The 19,114-nt window shown below is 42.8% G+C and overlaps 1 protein-coding gene and 1 long non-coding RNA gene across 2 annotated transcripts in view; one reads left to right on the forward strand and one right to left on the reverse strand.

The window, feature by feature from the left end:
• LOC140714322 (uncharacterized) overlaps positions 1 to 7,274 on the forward strand; it is a 118,046-nt gene extending 110,772 nt beyond the window's left edge. Inside the window, exons 3-5 of the long non-coding RNA XR_012095858.1 lie at positions 1,141 to 1,332; positions 2,524 to 2,590; positions 6,431 to 7,274. This is a non-coding gene — a long non-coding RNA (uncharacterized lncRNA). The remainder of the gene's footprint in view (positions 1 to 1,140; positions 1,333 to 2,523; positions 2,591 to 6,430) is intronic.
• LOC140714321 (collagen and calcium-binding EGF domain-containing protein 1-like) overlaps positions 1 to 19,114 on the reverse strand; it is a 176,862-nt gene that overhangs the window by 80,208 nt on the left and 77,540 nt on the right. Inside the window, exon 3 of the mRNA XM_073025473.1 lies at positions 4,843 to 4,895. Coding sequence (XP_072881574.1) covers positions 4,843 to 4,895 — 53 coding nt within the window. The remainder of the gene's footprint in view (positions 1 to 4,842; positions 4,896 to 19,114) is intronic.

The raw sequence follows: 19,114 nt of genomic DNA on the forward strand, positions 1-19,114 counted from the left end.
AACGACCCATTTAAATTTGACTTTCCATTCTGAAGTGTGGGTCCATGGCCTCCTCTACCGTCCTGATGAGGCCCCACTCAGGTTGGAGGAGCATAATCTTGTGTTGTATCTGGGTAACCTCTGCCCGGGTGCATGAACATCAATTTCTCTAAACTGCTAATTTCTCCCTCCTCCTTTTTTCTCTTTTGCCTCTCCTCATTCTTCTTCTCCTCTCACTCCTTCTCGTCATCCACCCATCACCTCCTTCTGGTGCCCTTCCTCTTTCCCTTTCTTCCTTGGTCAAATGTCCGTTCCTATCAGATTCCTTCTTCAGCCCTTTACAGTACCTCTTCCTCCTATCAGCTCCCAGTTTCTCACCTCATCACCCCTCCTCACCTTTCCCCCCCACCTGCTGGCTTGTACCCCTTCCCCTCCTGCTTCCTTAGTCTGGCTTCTTTCCCCTTTCTTCCCAGCCCTGATGAAAGGTCTCCACCCAAAATATCAATTGTTTATTCCCCTCCATAGATGCTGTCTGACTTGCTGAGTTCCTCCAGCATTTTATGTGTGGTGCTCAAAATTTCCAGCATCTGCAGAATCTCTTGGGTTTATGATTTTGAAGAAGCATCTGTTGTGCAGTAAGAATGTGTAACTTGGTATCACGTGGACGAGAGACCTGCTATTGGTGCTCCTGAGGGAAAGGTAAATGTGTACATGCGGGAGAGAGGAAAGGAATGTTGATGGAGTTATATAATTGGGTGGAAGGAACTTCTGGGAGCAGAAGCACTGCCATTGGCCAGAGGGAGTGAACGGCCTGTCCCTGTGGTGCCACACCAAACATAAGCTTTTGGAAGTGCTGCCATATGAAGCTCAGACCTGAACCTTGCCAGAAAAGGGTGGTGATTCTTTGGAATTCATTGCCACAGATGGCTGTGGGTGTTGCTCGGATCTTGATTAGAAAGGACATCAAAGGTTACGGGGTGGAAGCAGGAGAATGGGGTTGAGAGGGATAATATATCAGCCAGAACTAAACGGCAAATCAGAGTCAAAGGGCCAAATGGCTTAATTCAGCTCCAATGTCTTATGGTTCTCTAGTCTTAAAAGAAATGTAAAAATGACCTTAGATTTGTGTTTTTTTCCCCCTCTTTTCTCTCTCTTGAATAGGTTGGCTGTAACAAGCTATGGTGAGGCTGGTATTAACCGTATTCAGGTACTGCTCACCTTGGATCCTGCTGACGGAAGGAATAGAACCGTAACTCTGATTCCTGAAATGGTGTGAAAGGAAATGCTCACTGCCTTGTCCAACGCTCTCAATATTGATCAACACCTACAGAAGACCCTCCCACTTCTTACACTGTAAATGTGTCTTTAGTTTTCTTGGGGTAACATTACAATACCGATTAAACTGGTTGGTTTGAGTTGTTCTCTGATATTGGTAATTCACTTGGGAAATGTTTCATCTCCATGCAAGGAGACGTCATCAGTGAGCTGTTGATGGTGGTGTGTCTTCCAAATGCTTGGCCTTTATATACCTTCCAATCAGCTCATTTGTCATCATTTCAGAAACATCACAATTGAGTTTCCAAAATGACGACAAATCAGCTGATTGAAAAGTATATAAATGCCGAGCAGTCGGCGGGGGGACACCACAATCAACAGCGCTCTGATGATGTCTCCTTACGTGGTGACGAATCGTTTGCAAGTAAATTGCCAAGATCAGAGAACAACTCAACCTGACCATCAACCACCCAAGCTACACATCTTCTGAATTATTTCCAGCTGATCAAACTTCAAGTGATTTCAAGAGCTATAAAGGGGATTGATAAGTTTTGAGATACAAGATTCAAGTTTGTCATGTGTACATCGAAACATACAGTAAAATGTGTCATTTGCATTAATAACCAGCACAACTGTGCTGGGGACAGCCCACAAGTGTTGCCATAAATTCTGTCACCAACGTAGCATGCCCACAATGTTCAGCAGAACAACATAGAAGACAGCAAGCAACAAAAACAACAACCGCAAAGCAAGCCCCGTCCCTCCCTCCCAGCCGCACACATACAGTCCTCTAACCCAAGGCAGTCTGTTATATAATCTTGAGGTATAATAGATGTTACATTAAGGCAAATGTTTAGTTTTCTCCACAACTACACAATCTTTAAACTGCTTGAAAATGTCTGCTGGGGCTCACTGAGCTTGCAGACCTATTTATGGATCTTTGTTCATATGCACACAAAAAAACAGGCAATGTACTCCACTCAAGTCCTGGAGAAGTGCTACTTCCTTGTAGGCGCCATCACTTCACGCTAAGATCTGATTGTTTCAGGGGCCTGAGGTCTCCTCAATGTCTAGACCAAATTTTTATTCCTTAGTCTTAATCACTAAAACATTTTTTGATGACGATTGAGAGTTTCTTGTGTCTGAACTGGCAGTGGTACCCCTCACACTGCCCGTGTTCACACATCAGTGCATTTTATTAGCTGATATCCTGGCATGTTGGAGGGTGGTATACAAATGCAAATCTTCCATTCCCTTTTCTTTCACCAGGTCAGGACCCACTGGTTCCCTCTGGTAGCCTCTGCTTGTGTTGGCTTCAGATATGGACATCAGGAAGGTACGGTTTCAGATTTGGTTGTAGCCCTTGGGATGAGTAGGAATGAGGGAGCTGGGTTTACATGCACGTATATCCTTAAAATATCATTGTGGACACTACCCTCCCTGCAAGCTGCCTTTTCCGTCAGCTCACTTCTGGAAAGCACTGTAAGGCATTCCAAACACAATCTTCATGCCATCTTAAAAGTTTCTTCTCCCAGGCAGTTAATCTGATCAACCATGGTGGTTTGCCAACGCCTTCTCAATGAGCTCAATGCGGCCTTGTCAGCACCCCTAATATGGAAAATGAATATCACAGGCCCTGGTGCTGTTTTAACCACATTCTCAACAGGTCTTGCAAATGTCAACGATCAACTTCAATTGTCCTATATCTGTACATTTACAAGTATTAGGAATTTGCTGTGGTGTACATATATGGAATAAATTGTGCATAAATACATAAACACCAGCAAGTAATTACAAACTAAAATGTGTAATAGAAGTGGTTTAAAGAGCGGTGATGGTTATAGATAGAGAGGTAACTAGGATGGATGCTGCATAGCCTCCTCCCTGATGGGAATGGGACAAACAATCCATCAGCAGGGTGGGTGGGATCCTCCAAGACGTTACTGGCCTTTTTCTGGCATCACAACATCCATTCCATAGTGATGATGTTTCCACATTCGCATTCTTCTTGGTTTGGGAGGCGTTCTCAGTGTAAACCAAGCAAGAAACTGCAGTGCAGTTCATAGACATCGCAAAGTCCTTCTACCATCACAAGTGTGATAGAGCAACCTCCATTTGTCTGAATGAGTACAACACATGAATTCACCTGAGATTATCTCTCCTGGGCCCAATATATCAATGCAATCATGAATAAGGCACGTCAGCAGCTATACTTTCTTAGGAGTTTAAGGAATTTTGGTTTGTCTCTAGCAAGATTCTACAGATGCACTTGGCAATCATCCTGACTGGTTACATCACTGCCTGGTGTGGAGGCTCCAATGCACAGGATCAAAAGAGGCTGCAGAGGGACATAGACTCAGCCAGCTCCATCACGATGTTTTGGGAGTGGAGGGGAAGAACGTTTAGCTCTGGTGGTGAGCTGCCCTTCCAGAGGCCTTTTTTGTCCCCAATGGTGTTCAGAATCAGAATCAGGTTGATTATCACCAACATGCGTCATGGAATCTGTTGTTTTGTGGCAGCAGTACAGTGCAAGACATAAAAATTACTTTACGTTACAATAAAAAATAAAATTATGAATTGTGTAAGGAGGCACACCGAGACCGTGTTCGTGGATCAGTCAGAAATATGATGCCAGGGAGAAAGTAGCTGTCCCTTTTGAGGCATCGCTTTTGAGGCTAGTGCCCATGATGGAGCTGGCTTCGTTTACAACCCTCTGCAGATTTTTCTGATCCCATGCAGTAACCCCTCCATACCAGACAGTGCTGCAACCAATTAGAATGTTCTTCTCTGTGGTAATTGCTTGAGTCATTGATGACATACTAAATCTCCTCAAAATCCAAGTGAAATATAGTGACTGGCGTTCTTTCTTTGTAATTGCATCAATATGTTGCTCAGGATAGATCTTCAGAGATAGTGACACCCAGAAATGTCAAACGGGTGGAGAGAAGGAAATTCTGTTCCAATTATGCAAATATTGACTGGACCAACTGTCCACAGTTCTGGGTGTCACACTTTAGAAAGAAGATAACTGCAGAAATTCACCAGAACATTACTGGATCTCCATCACAGAGAGGTTAATACAGAGAAGCGAAAATTTGCAGTTGCTGAAAATCCGAGCAACACACACAAAATGCTGGAGGAACTCAGCAGGTCGGGCAGCATCTCTGGAAAAGAGTACAGTTGACGTTTTGGGTCTTCCTCCTGCATTGTGTGTGTGTTGCAGAGGTTAATACAGACTGGCATTGTAAAATGTTAATATAAAAAGATCTGGTAAAGAATTGAAAGAGTATGCTCCTCCAGACTGAGTTTGGCCTTATATTGGCAATAGAGGAGGCTTTGAATGGGAATGGGAAGTTGAACTGAAATGGGTGGCCGCCAGGAGATCCTGCCTGTTGTGGAGGAAGAGCAAAATTCCTTGACAAGGTGGACCCCAAATCTGCATCACTCTAACCGATGTAGAAGAGGCCGTACCTGAAGCACCAGATACAGTAGATCGACAGACTTGTAGGTGAATTGTTGCCTTTGATATTTTATAAACTAAGTCAACAATGAGTAATACAACAGGAAGATAAATATGTCCCAACTTACCCTCAGGGATACACTGTCCTAGTACGTATCTGTAACCCTTGCAACATCTCTTTCTGCAAATGAAACACAAGAATTAGCATCATTGCAAGTAAAATCCATTCTTCTTGATACAGTAAGCTGTGAACTGAGACTTGTGGATAACACTGGCTCACCCTATTTATCTCAATGCTCTCTCAGGACTTTCATATGAAGAAAGACTGGATCGACTAGGCTTATACTCACTGGAATTTAGAAGATTGAGGGGGGATCTTATTGAAACGTATAAAATTCTAAAGGGATTGGACAGGCCAGATGCAGGAAGATTTTTTCCGATGTTAAGGAAGTCCAGAACGAGGGGTCACAGTTTAAAGATAAAGGGGAAGCCTTTTAGGACCATCTAAAACCGGTGCCCTCTAGTTCCTGAATTCCCCAACTTAGGAAAAAAGACTGAGCACATTGACCCTACCTATGCCCCACATGTTTTAAAACACCTTTATAAGAACACTCCTCTTTCTCCTGCATTGATGAAGTGATAGATACCATTCACCACATTGTGCCATCAACTTGCATGTAGATGATTGAGACAGAAATTGACTGACAATTTGGATCATGCAGTTTTGCTATTTCTTCACCTGATTGACAAATGAGTGTTCTAGTCGGACCTGCCCTCTTAACTTCCCTCACAGCTCCAAGAAACCTGTCTTCTTCCAACTTTGACTACTTTAGTATTTCTTTTCCATTGCATTAGAACTTCAGCAGTGCTCTCAGCTATCCAGGTCCTAACTCTTACAGTCTTGCCCTAAAACTCTTAGCTGAGTTCTTCCTCTGTAAAACACTCCTTTAACAGAGCATTTGTTCCAATATTTCTGTATCAGATGCTCTGCATCCTGTAGATATGTACTTCTTGTCAAGCTGAACATGCTACTTTAATACAGGTTAACATTGGTGACAATGGCAGAAACTGATATAACACGACTGTGAAAAAGTCTTAGGCACGTATATATATATATAGAGCTAGGGTGCCTAAAGGCTGATTTATACTTCTGCATATGGGCTATGCCATAGCCCACGCTATAGGCCTGATTTATACTTCTGCGTAGGCTCTACGCTGTAGCCAGCATGCGTTGGTGTGTGTCAAAATGCTAGTCGGCGGTGGGGTTTCTATGCCACTGTGTTGTTTCTTGGTGAGAGACATGGACGAGGAAATGCATTTCAATCATTTTCGCATGTCGGCAGTTAGATTTGACAATTTGGTTCATCTATTTCGCATCGGTCTACAGACACGGCAGAGAAGAAGCAACCGGAAATGCGTAGGAGGAAATGCGATGCTACCAAGCAGACCAATCACAGTTGTTGCGGTCTGCGTCACCACAACACGTGAGTTACTTTTTGGGGAGGTGGACGTCACCCTACGGTGTACGTACAGCGTAGGGTACGCGGTACCTACGGCGTAGATTTGACACAGAAGTATAAATCAGCCTTAAAGCTTTTCTGACTGTACTGTAGTAATTTTATGTATTGCACTGTACTGCTGCTGCAAAAAAGAAACAAATTTCACGACATATGTAAGTGATGATAAATCTGATTCTGATATTGGTCTCTATTGTAGACTGCGAGTGGGAAGGGGGCAGAGAGCGAGGAATCATGGCTGGAGAAAGGGGAAGGGAGAGAGGAGCAAGTAAGAAACACCAGAGAGACATTCTATAATGATCAATAAACTAATCGTCTGGAATCAACTGAGCTTGCCTGGTGTCTCAGGACCGGGAGTGTCTGCACCCGAACCCCCGGCACTCCTTCTCTGCCATCTGTCTACACCCTTCCCAAGGTGCTCTACTCGTCATTCGTAACATCCTCTCCTCCCACCAGCTTCACAAACTTGCTCTCCACTCCACATTGACAAATACAGTACTGTGCTAAAGTTTTAGGCACCCTAGCTATATAGATATACAGTATATACATTCCTAAGACTTTTGCACAGCACTGTACTTTTCTTAAAATGTAGACCATTGTTTATGAGCATTCTCAGGAAGTACATTACAGGTATTTTACTACCTTAAGCATGTTAATCTTGAACCTAGTCCAGACATTTAGGATAAACTTCTGCTCTAAAGTGGAACATGAAATGGTCATATTTATCTTTACAGACAGCGCCAGTGATCCAGGTTCAATTCCTATCACTGTCTGTAAGGAGTTTGTACATTCTCCCTGTGACCATGGGAGTTTCCTCCCATAGTCCAAAGATGTACAGGTTAATTTGTCACACGGATGTAATTGCTGGTGCGTGCTCATGCTGTATCTCTAAGTATAAAATAAAGATGATTTGACCAAAGAGCTGATTGTTGTCCTCAGAAAAGGTAAGACATGGGAACACAAACCAATCTTCATGGAGGGATCAGAAGTGGAGAGAGTGAGCAATTTCAAATTCCTGGGTGTCAATATCACTGAGATCTATCCTGGACCCAGCATATCGATACAGCTATGAAGAAAGCAAGGCAGTGGCTATATCTCATTAGGAGTTTGAGGAGAATTGCTTTATCATCCAAAACACTCAAAGATATCAACAGATGTACTGTGGAGAACACTCCGACTGGCTCCATCACCATCTGGTATGGTGCGGGGTGCTACTCCGTTGTAAAATCAGTCAATTCCATCATGTGTACTAGCCTCCATAGTATCCAAGACATCTTCAAGGAGCAATGCCTTAGAAAGGTGGCTGTCATCATCAAGGACATGCCCTCTTCACACTGTTACCATCGGGAAGGAGGTACAGAGGCCTGTAAGCACACACTCAGTGATTCAGGAACAGCTTTCTGCCATCTGGTTTCTAAATGGACATTGAATGTACATACATATGCTTACTGTAATTCAGTATTTTTCTGTTTTTCATGTATTGTGTTGTACTGCTGCCATAAAATTAACAAGTTTTTCAACATATGCCAGTGATATTAAAACCTGATTCTAATTTGTAGATGACCTGAAACAGGGTAATTCAAGTATAAAATAATGGATAGATTATATTACATAGCAATGAGGACACGGTCTGAAGGAATTTTGAGTAAACTGCAAACACTCATAAGGTTCAATAACTTAATTACACACTGTAAGCACTAATTACAGCGGACAGGCCATCAAGCAGAATATGGCTAGTTTTCGGTCTCTGGTATTGAGAGCCGGCTGCAGAGCTGACAGCTGTCCACAAGGTGCTGCACAGACTCCACAGTGACCTGCAGGATCCCCCATTGCCTCTGAGTCAGGGTCCCTGAGCAATCCCTCAGTGGGCAATGTGATCTGAGTTAGCTTACTCCGACATGTCTCCGTTTAGATTAGATTAGATAACCACATGCACATTGAAATATACAGTGAAGTGTGACGTTTGTGTTAACAGCCAACACAATCTGAGGACATGCTGGGGTGAGCCCACGAGTGTCTCCACACATTCCAGCACTAGCAAAGCACGCCCACTGTGTTCAGCAGAACATAAAGAACACACATCCACGTGATGGCATCCAGCATCTGTGAAGACTGGAGCCATAATCCAGCACCAGAGATGACTCAGGCACAATACAACATTATTTATAACCGGCAGCTAACTTGATAGACCTTTGAAAGAACTGCAAGATTTGGAGATGCTTCTGTTAAGCGGGGTAGGGAAAAAGCTGGGGAAAAGAGGGGGCAGTAGAAACAGATTCAAAAATAACTTCTGTGTGGGAATTAAGTACATGCTTGGACTGAAAAAAGGTCTGCTTTCTGAGCAGAGAGAATTGCCTTTCCTTAAGCACTGGGACTGAATGCTTTCTCACATTACTTCAATGATTGCTGAGAAACTTACTTGACTCAACCCAAATTATTGGTCCTTTAATAGTCATAGAGAAGTACAGCGCAGAAACAGGCCCTTGGGCTCATCTAGTCCATGCCAGAACTATTTAAACTGCCTACTCCTATTGCCCTGCACAGAGACCACAGCCCTCCCTACCCCTTCTATCCATGTATCTATTCAAATTTCTCTTAAACGTTGTAATTGAGCTGGATTGGAAAAGTAACATCTCCGATCAGTTACACCACTTTACTTGGGTTTTGGTGTTTGCAATTTATTACTGGTTGGGTCTTTGTTAAAGGTAAGATACTTACTTAAATCCATCTCATCTGGTTGAATCCAGGTGTGATGAACAATGAGGAAAAGCATCAGGGTCATCGAGAGCAGTCCTGCGGAACGGTGAAGCCTAAAGACCGTGGGGCAAAGTGAAGGCAAGGAGAGGGGAGATGTGGAGTTTCTTTGTTCTGGATGTCCTGGGAATACATTCCAATTCTATTCCTGGATTGGGAGAAATTTAGTTGGGTTTACAGACAACAGGATTGCCACCTCGGCACTCTCTGTGCTTGTCTTGGGACAGCTAGCAAGTATAGGAGATTGGGAGATTTGAAAGTTTGCACTGCAGGTTTCTATAGCAACAGTGATAACCACATGCATCATCGTCATGGTTCACCACTGAATGGAGAGATGCTTCAAGCCTTTTGTAATCTAAGCCATTCTGGTACCTCAACTTCTTTCACAACAGAAAGCCCAGTTGAGAGTGTGCTCCTCAGTACTGTATCAGAATCAGGTTTATTATCAATGTCTTATATGGCATGAAATTTGTTGTTAAAATTATAAAATTATAAAAAAAACACCCAGTGAGCAGCAGTTCTGTGGACGAAAACACCTTGTTAATGAGAGAGGTCAGAGGAGAATGGCCAGACTAGTTCAAGCTGATAGAAAGGTGACAAAATTTCAAATAACCACGCATTGCAGCAGTAGTGTGTAGAAGAGCATTTCTGAACGCACAACACGTGGAACTTTGAAGCAGATAATCTACAGCAGCAGAAGACCACAAATATACACTCAGTGGCCACTTTATTAGTTATGGGAGGTATCAAAAAAGTGGCCAGTGAGTGTATTATCATCCTTTTAATGGGAGAAGTTGTTTTGCTCAACTGCCTCTGCAAATTAGACTTTTGTACTGAACACGTTGACTACTTCCTGGACAATGCAGTGTTAGCTCTGCATGTGCACTGCACCATCTCCTTTACAGAGACTCAAACACTGCGCAATATATTTATTCCCATTATGTGTTTTAGCTAATAAAAATGTTTGTTATAAGTGGTTCCTCTGAATCAGAATCAGGTTTATTATCATTGACAAATGTCTTGAAATTTATTGCTTTCTGGTATACTTAGGATATACTAATTACAATAATAACTATACATAAATAAGTTCAAAAAGAGAACTAAAAGACTGGGGTAGTGTTCAAGGGCTCATTGTCCATTCAGAAATGTGATGGCAACAAGGAAAGAGTTATTCCTAAAATGATGAGTGTGTGTTGAGTGTTCAATGTGTCCCATTGTCATTTTTTTCTGGTTAAATTTTCAGTGTTCATCTAGCTGTGAACAATGTTTTGTACATTACTCCAGCAACCTCGCTTCAAGAAACACTTCACGAGCTAACAAAAGCATTGAAGGCCTCTCGAGGTCAAAGAGATGCTGTGGAAATAGTTAGGCACACAATTCACTGTTAGACAAACAGAAGGTCACTTGGACACCACTCACAACACTTTAGGAGCACTCTCTCTGCCAATGTGCAACAGTGTATGAAGTCACTGGAACAGATCCAGTCATCACTGATAAAATTATTAGCAAGAATCTGGGAATTTTAACAATAGTTTATGAAGTGCTGCACTGTCACCCCGTTTACTAAGCAGATGTTTTCACTCCTGGATGCACTACGGTCCAAAGAGATGTGGAACGAAGTCTCAATAGTGCCTGAATCCCCACTTTCCGGCCCCTATGACATAGATAGGTTGGCCTGCCAGACCTCAGCAGGCCCCTGAATTCACTGCTCCCTTTGAGGCCAGTTGTTTACCGGAACACAAGAGCCCCACAGCTGTACCTTAACCTACAGAAGGTTCACAAGATGTCTTATGCAACACACACAAATGCTGGAGGAACTCAGCAGGTCAGGGAGCATTTATGGAAATGAATAAACAGAGAATGCTTCAGGTTGAAGGGTCCTGATGAAGGGTCTTGGCCTGAAATGTTGGCTATTTAATTATTTCCATAGATGCTGCCTGACCTGATGAGTCCCTCCAGCATTTTGTGTGTGTGTGTTGCCTTGGATTTCCAGCATCTGCAGATTTCCAAGACGTCTTGCATGATGTTCCTCCTGCAAAAGCACATTGAAGTGCCCACACTGAGCTCCCTAATGTATCAAAGGTTAATAATTAGAGGAAATGAATTGTATTTACATAACACCCTTCATGGCTTCAAGACATTTAGCAAGCAATTAAGTAGTATTTGAAGAACACTATAGCACAGTACAGGCCCTTTAGCCCATGATGTTGTGCCAACCATATAAACTACTGTAAGATCTATCTGTTCCCTTTGTTTTCCTATCATCCATCTGCCGATCTAAGTGTTTCTTAAATGCCCTAATATATCTGCCACTACAACCACCTTGGCAGGGCATTGCATGTACCCAACACATTCTGTGTAAAAAACTTACCTCTCTCATCTGCCCCCATACTTCCCTCCAATTACCTTAAAATTATTCCCCTCTGGTATTAACCATTTTCACCCTGGAAGAAAGTCTCTGACTGTATACCTGATCTATGCCGCTTATCATCTTGTACACCTCTACCAAGTCACCTCTCACTCGCAAAGGAGTGAGGAACAAGGAAGCAAAAATTAGTGGGAAGACAGAGGATTGGGAAGTTTTTAAAAGCTTACAAAAGGAAATTAAGAAGGTCATTAAGAGGGAAAAGATGAACTATGAAAGGAAGCTAGCAAATAATATCAAAGAGGATACTAAAAGCTTTTTCAAGTATATAAAGAGTAAAAGACAGGTGAGAGTAGATATAGGACCAATAGAAAATGATGCTGGAGAAATTGTAACAGGAGATAAGGAGATGGCAGAGGAACTGAACGAGTATTTTGCATCAGTCTTCACTGAGGAAGACATCAGCAGTATACCAGATACTCAAGGGTGTCAGGGAAGAGAAGTGTACGCTGTCACAATTACGACAGAGAAAGTACTCAGGAAGCTGAATAGTCTAAGGGTAGATAAATCTCCCAGACCGGATGGAATGCATCCTCGTGTTCTGAAGTAAGAGCTATGGAGATTGTGGAGGCATTAGCAATGATCTTTCAAAAGTCGATAGATTCTGGCCTGGTTCCGGAGGGCTGGAAGATTGCAAATGTCACTCCGCTATTTAAGAAAGGAGCGAGGAAGCAAATAGAAAATTATAGACCTGTCAGCTTGACATTGGTGGTTGGGAAGTTGTTGGAGTCGATTGTCAAGGATGAGGTTACGAAGTACCTGGAGGCATATGACAAGATAGGAGAACTCAGCATGCTTTCCTTAAAGGAAAATCCTGTCTGACAAACCTATTGCAATTTTTTGAGGAAATTACAATTAGACTAGACAAGGGAGATGCAGTGGATGTTGTGTATGTATTTGGATTTTCGGAAGGCTTTTGATAAGGTGCCACATGTGAGGCTGCTAAACAAGATAAGAGCCCATGGAATTATGGGAAAGTTTCATACGTGAATAGAGCATTGGCTGATTGGCAGGAAACAGAGAGTGGGAATAAAGGGATCCCTGGTTGGCTGCCGTTTACCAGTGGTGTTCCACCAGGGTCCACGTTGGTGCCGCTCCTTTTTACATTGCATATCAACGATTGTGGATTATGGAATATTGGCTTTGTGGCTAAGTTTGCTAATGATACCAAGATAGGTGGAGGGGCCGGTAGTGCTGAGGAAACAGAGAGTCTGCAGAGAGACTTGGATAGATTGGGGGAATGGGCAAAGAAGTGGCAAATGAAATACAATGTTGAAAAGTGTATGGTCATGCACTTTGGTAGAAGAAATAAACGGGCAGACTATTATTTAAATAGGGAGAGAATTCAAAGTTCTGAGATACAAAGGGACTTAGGAGTCCTCATGCAGGAAACCCTTAAGGTTAACCTCCAGGTTGAGTCGGTAGTGAAGAAGGCGAATGCAATGTTGGCATTCATTTCTAGAGGAATAGAGTCCAGGAGCAGGGATGTGATGTTGAGGCTCTATAAGGCACTGGTAAGACCTCACTTGGAATACTGTGTGCAGTTTTGGCCTCCTTATTTAAGAAAGGATGTGCTGATGTTGGAGAGGGTTCAGAGAAGATTCACTAGAATGATTCTGGGAATGAGCGGATTAACATATGAGGAACGTTTGACCGCTCTTGGACTGTACTCCTTGGAGTTTAGAAGAATGAGGGGAGATCTCATCGAAACATTTCGAATGTTGAAAAGCATGGACAGAGTGAATGTGGCAAAGTTATTTCCCATGGTGGGGGAGTCTAGTATGAGAGGGCATGACTTAAGGATTGAAGAGCACCCATTCAGAACAGAGATGCGAAGAATTTTTTTTAACCAGAGGGTGGTGAATCTGTGGAATTTGTTGCCACGGGTGGCAGTGGGGGCCAAGTCATTGGGTGTATTTAAGGCAGAGATTGATAGGTATCTGAGTAGCCAGGGCATCAAAGGTTATGGTGAGAAGGCGGGGGAGTGGGACTAAATGGGAGAATGGATCAGCTCATGATAAAATGGCGGAGCAGACTCGATGGGCCGAAAGGCCGACTTCTGCTCCTTTGTCTTACGGTCAGCTTCCTTCACTCAGACCTTGCAATGTAAGATGCCATCCCCAGCAATACAATGAGAACAGATCATTTCCTCTCTATGATCTTGCCAGAAGGTTAAATATTAGCCTGGACTGATGTGAAAGGGTCTAATCCCGAAATGCCAACTGTCCTTCCACCTCCTGACGTGCTGAGTTCCTCCAGACAATTGTTTTTTTTAATTGAGGAAAATGATCATTCGAATAGTGGCAGGAGTTCTTTTACATTCACGTAAGCGCAAATTTCAGTATTCCAAGTGGCAGCTCCTCAATATTGATGGTACCAAGACTGTGAGAGGAGTAGATTAATTTAGTGCTAGTGATCAGGGATTGCATAGACATCTGAGGCAGTGGAATGGAGAAGGCTTTGCTGGATAGACCTGGAGTTCGGGGTCCTATCATCGGTGAGTCCAGAGTTCGAGGCTGGGGGTTCGGGGTCCTGTCATTGGTGAGTTCAGAGTTCGAGGCTGGGGGTTCGGGGTCCTGTCATTGGTGAGTTCAGAGTTCGAGGCTGGGGATTCGGGGTCCTGTCATTGGTGAGTTCAGAGTTCGAGGCTGGGGGTTCGGGGTCCTGTCATCGGTGAGTCCAGAGTTCGAGGCTGGGGGTTCGGGGTCCTGTCATTGGTGAGTTCAGAGTTCAAGACCCGGAGTTCAAGGTCCTGTCACTGGCGCGTCAAAGAGTTGATGCCAAAGATCGAATCTCAAAGGTCAATCAGAAGTCTGGAAGTCGAGGCCCGATTGGGTCTGCACGCCTACGCGTCCACTGGGGACGTCGTGGGTCCAATGTCGGCAAGTCAGTGAGTCAAATGGAGGCTGGAGGCCCGGAGACTGCCTGTTCCAGAGTTGGAGGACTATCTGTGTGTGTGGGTGGGAGGGGCTTGTTTTGGTGTTGTGTTGTTTTGTTGTTGTTATTCTATTGCTGTTGCTTGTGTTGTCCTGCTGAACACTGTGGCCATGCTATTTTGGGCACTGAAATGCATGTGACACTTGCGAGCTGCCCCCAGCACAGCCTTAGGTTGTGTTGGTTGTTAACACAAATGTATATTTTGATGTATATGTGATAAATAAATAAATCTGAAACAGAATCCTTACTATTACTGTAAGAACCTTCTTTACAGGGGAAGACAGAGATATGTACTGGTTGATCTGTCTGCAGCTACCTGTATTTATGACTCCTGGTAGTAATCAATTACACAACACAAAATACTACAAAAACTATATTTGATTTTATTTGTGTTTGAGTCTGTCATTTACAGACATTTCACAACTATTACATTGAAATGGACAATATTAAGAAAATAATATTAGGCATCAACGATGATCTTTCAAGAATCGATAGATTCTGGCAAATTGCAAAATTGGAAAATTGCAAATGTTACTCTGCTATTTAAGAAGGGTGGGAGGCAGCAGAAAGGGAACTATAGACCTGTTAGCCTGACATCAGTAGTTGCGAAGTTGTTGGAATTGATTGTTAGGGTTGAGATTATGGAGTACCCGGAGGCATATGACAAGATAGGCCAAAGCCAGCATGGTTTCCTGAAAGGAAAATCCTGCCTGACTAATCTACTGCAATTCTTTAAGGAAATTATAAGTAGGGTAGACAAAAGAGATGCAGTAGACGTGGTGTACTTGGATTTTCAGAAGGACTTTGACGAGGTAAGCAAGATAAGAGCCCAAGGAATTACAGGGAAGTTTCTAGCATGGGTGGAGCATTGGCTGGTCAGCAAAAAACAGAGTGGGAATAAAGGGATCCTATTCTGGCTGGCTGCCGGTTACCAGTGGAGTTCCACAGGAGCTGGTGTTGGGACTGCTGCTTTTTACGATGTATGTCAATGATGTTTCCTTTGTTCCAGCCAAGTGATGTTTCACTGAACTATGTTCATAATAAACTAACCTTTGTTGAGTTGCACTCTCATTTAATGAGAGGTGAAGCACCCTTAGGGGTTTTGTTTTTTGTACCAGCATGAAAACAGACCTTAGATCACAAGATCATTGGACATAAAAAAGAATTAAGCCATTTGGCCCATTGAGTCTGCTCCGCCATTAGATCATGGCTGATTTATTTTCCCTCTCAACTCCATTCTCCTGCTTCTTTCCATAAATTTTTGGCACCCTTTAGAACAGACATAAGGAGGAATTTCTTTAGCCAGAGAGCAATCTGTGGAATTCATGGCCACAGATGGCAGTGGAGGCCAAGACATTGGGTATATTTAAAGTGGAGTTGATAGGTTCTTGATTAGTACGGGAGTCAAAGGTTACAGGGAGAAGGCAAGAGAATGGGGTTGAGAGGGTTGATACGATGGTAGTTCAGTAACTTTGTCACAGTGATACCATTCCCTGTGTTGTACTTCATGTCTTCCTATTCTTTTCATAAACGACTCAGAGGGAAGTTTTTGTTCAGGGGAGGCACAGGTAAAAAGCAAGTGTTGTCCACTAGGTTCTGGGTGAATTTATCCCTCCATCGCAGTTCTCCTTGATCTAAGTCCATACACTGTTACTGCCAGCAAACATCACCAAGAGAATCAGAATCAGGTTCATTATCACTGACATGCGTCGTAAACAGACAGACAGACATACTTTATTGATCCTGAGGGAAACTGGGTTTTGTTAGTCGCACCAACCAAGAATAGTGTAGAAATATAGCATTATAAAACCATAAATAATTAAATAACAATAAGTTAATTATGCCAAATGGAAATAAGTCCAGGACCAGCCTATTGGCTCAGGGTGTCTGACACTCCGAGGGAGGAGTTGTAAAGTTTGATGGCCACAGGCAGGAATGACTTCCTATGATGCTCAGTGTTGAATCTCGGCGGAATGAGTCTCTGGCTGAATGTATTCCTGTGCCTAACCAGTACATTATGGAGTGGATGGGAGACATTGTCCAAGATGGCATGCAACTTGGACAGCATCCTCTTTTCAGACACCACTGTCAGAGAGTGGTGGCTGAGTTTACAACCCTCTGCAGCCTTTTTTCAATCATGTGCAGTGTCTCCTCCGTACCAGAGACAGATGCAACCATTTAGAACGCTCTCCATGGTACTTCTGTAGAAATTTGCAATAGACTTTGGTGACATATCAAATCTCCTCAAACTCCTCATGAAATAAAGCCAGTGTTGTGCCGTTTTCCTAATTGCCTCAATATGTTGGGCCCAGGATAGATCTTCAGTGATGTTGACATCCAGGAACTTGAAACTGCTCACCTTTCCATGGCTGAACCCTGAAGAGGACTGGTGTATGTTCCATCGACATCCCCTTCCTTAAGTCCACAGTCACTTTTTTGGTCTTACTGACGTTGAGTGCAAGGTCACTGTTGTGATACCATTGTACCAGCCAATAATCTCACTCCTGTACGCCTCCTTGTCACCATCTGAGATTCTGCCAACAACAGTTAGGATAAGAAATCCTAGTCACCTCTCCCTATCCTAGAGGCACTGGTAAATTGTAACAATCTGACTGTCCGAGGCACTTTCCAGCATCCATATTTCATTAGGAGTTTGAGGAATTTGGTATATCATCAAAGACTTTAGCAAATTTCTACAGATGTACTGTGGAGAGCTTTGTAACTGGTTGCATCACTGTTTGGTATGGAGGGGCCCCTGCACAAGATCATAAAAAGCTGCAGAAAGTTGCAAGCTCAGTCAATTCCATCATGGGCACTATCTTCCCCAGCATTGAGTATATCTTAAAAAAGGTGATGCCTCAAAAAGGCATCATCTATCATTAAGGACCCTCCCCCCCATCACTCAGGACATGCCAAGTTCTCATTGCTACTATCAAGGAGGAGGGACAGGAAGTTAAAACTACATGCTCAACAGCTTCAGAACAGCTCTTGCCCTCTGCCATCAGATTTCTGAATGGAAAATGTACCACACTTATTTCTTTTTTGTTTTGCATGTCTTTTTTCCAGTAATACTAAATCTGATTCTGATTCTGGGAATCGTTTTGCTCTGCTCTGTAGAGAATAAGGACCACCCAACCAAAAGCAACTGGTGTCATAACTATCGAGGGAGACAGATAACAGATGTATCTGCAAAAATGCTACAGCTGTTCGTGAGATGGGCTGACTGTGGCCCACAAGATGTACAAACCAAACAAAGAACAAATGCTGAAGATAAATCAAACTGCAGGAATTCTACCTCAGGAAAAAAAAAGCTTTAATCAACTTCTCTGCAGAAAATGGAGAAGAGGAAGTTCTAGATTCAGAATATTTGATGTTTCCTTTTTGAATTACTGTGTAAATTTGTTAAACCATTTGTGATTCAGTTTTCATCTCATTAACTGTCTCTCAACTTTTGAATAATGTGACAAGAACATAGGTCACTAATGTATAGAGTGTGTTAGGAGAGTCCTCATCCCTATGATGTTTTCTAGATAAATGCATACGAATGTGGAATGGAATGTTGCTTACTCCTTTAGCCTAAATAGCCTTGTTTAGACAAGTGTCGATGCAAACACCGGGAGCCTACTTCATCAAACCAATTCCATGGATATGCATTTGCATATATACTCAGTGGGTGCCTCTTATACCTAACAAAATGACAACTGAGTGTATGTTTGTTGTCTTCTACTGCCTTAGCCCATCCACATCAAGGTTCAATGTGTTATGCATTCAAAGATGCTGTCCTGCACCCTGCTATTGTAACGTGTTGTTCATAATTATTTGAGTTCCTGTCGCTATCGTGGCTGGAACCAGTCTGTCCTCTGAACACTCTCACTGACAAGGTGTTTTTACCCACAGAGCTGCCACTGACAGTATGCTTTCTTATTTACTGCACCATTCTCTGTTATCTCTAGAGCAGAGTTTTTCAACCGGGGTTCTGCGAGAGATCATGATAAAAGAAAACACCGGTTTTTGAACTTTGCATCATGTGATCGCAGTTTTAAATATTTATGAAAGGGAAAGAAAGAGATTAATTTCAAGAAAGATAAACTAAACTTAACTGCCTGTTTTTTTTAAAAAAGAAATGTTGGCTAAAACTTCATTCTCTACTCAAAAGAGCATTGACAATTATTTTTGATGATGCTAACATTCCATGAGCTGTAGATATAATGATTTTTATGCTGGGGTTCCCTGAGTCTTAAAAATTATTTCAGGGGTTCCTCCAGGGCAAAAAGGTTGAGAAAGGCTGCTCTAGAGACTGCTGTGCATGAAAATATCAGGAGATCAATACCTTCTGAGATACTCAAACCACCCCGTCTGGCACCAACAATCATTCCACTGTCAAAGTCACTAAGGTCATTTCTTTCCCATTCTGATGTTTAGTACAACAACTGAACCTCTTGACCATGTCTGCATGCTTTTATGCACTGAGTTGCTGCCACATGATTGGTTGATTAGATATTTGCATTAAAGAGCAGATGTACAGGTGTACCTAATAAAGTGGCCACTGAGTGTATATTGCATATTTCTTGGTAACCACCTTATTAATTGCAGAGCGGCCTTTCTTTTATTCACCATCTTTCTTTGCCAGAATCACTGATATTAACACACAGCTACCACTAACCTGCTTAGTTATTCTATCAAACAGTAAGAACAATTATGAAGTGATGGAAGAGTTAAGCCTGCAGCATACATGAGGGAGTGCAGCGTAGGTTCAGAAGGTTAATT

This window comes from Hemitrygon akajei, chromosome 21 (assembly GCF_048418815.1).
Source record: "Hemitrygon akajei chromosome 21, sHemAka1.3, whole genome shotgun sequence".
NCBI lineage: Eukaryota > Metazoa > Chordata > Chondrichthyes > Myliobatiformes > Dasyatidae > Hemitrygon > Hemitrygon akajei.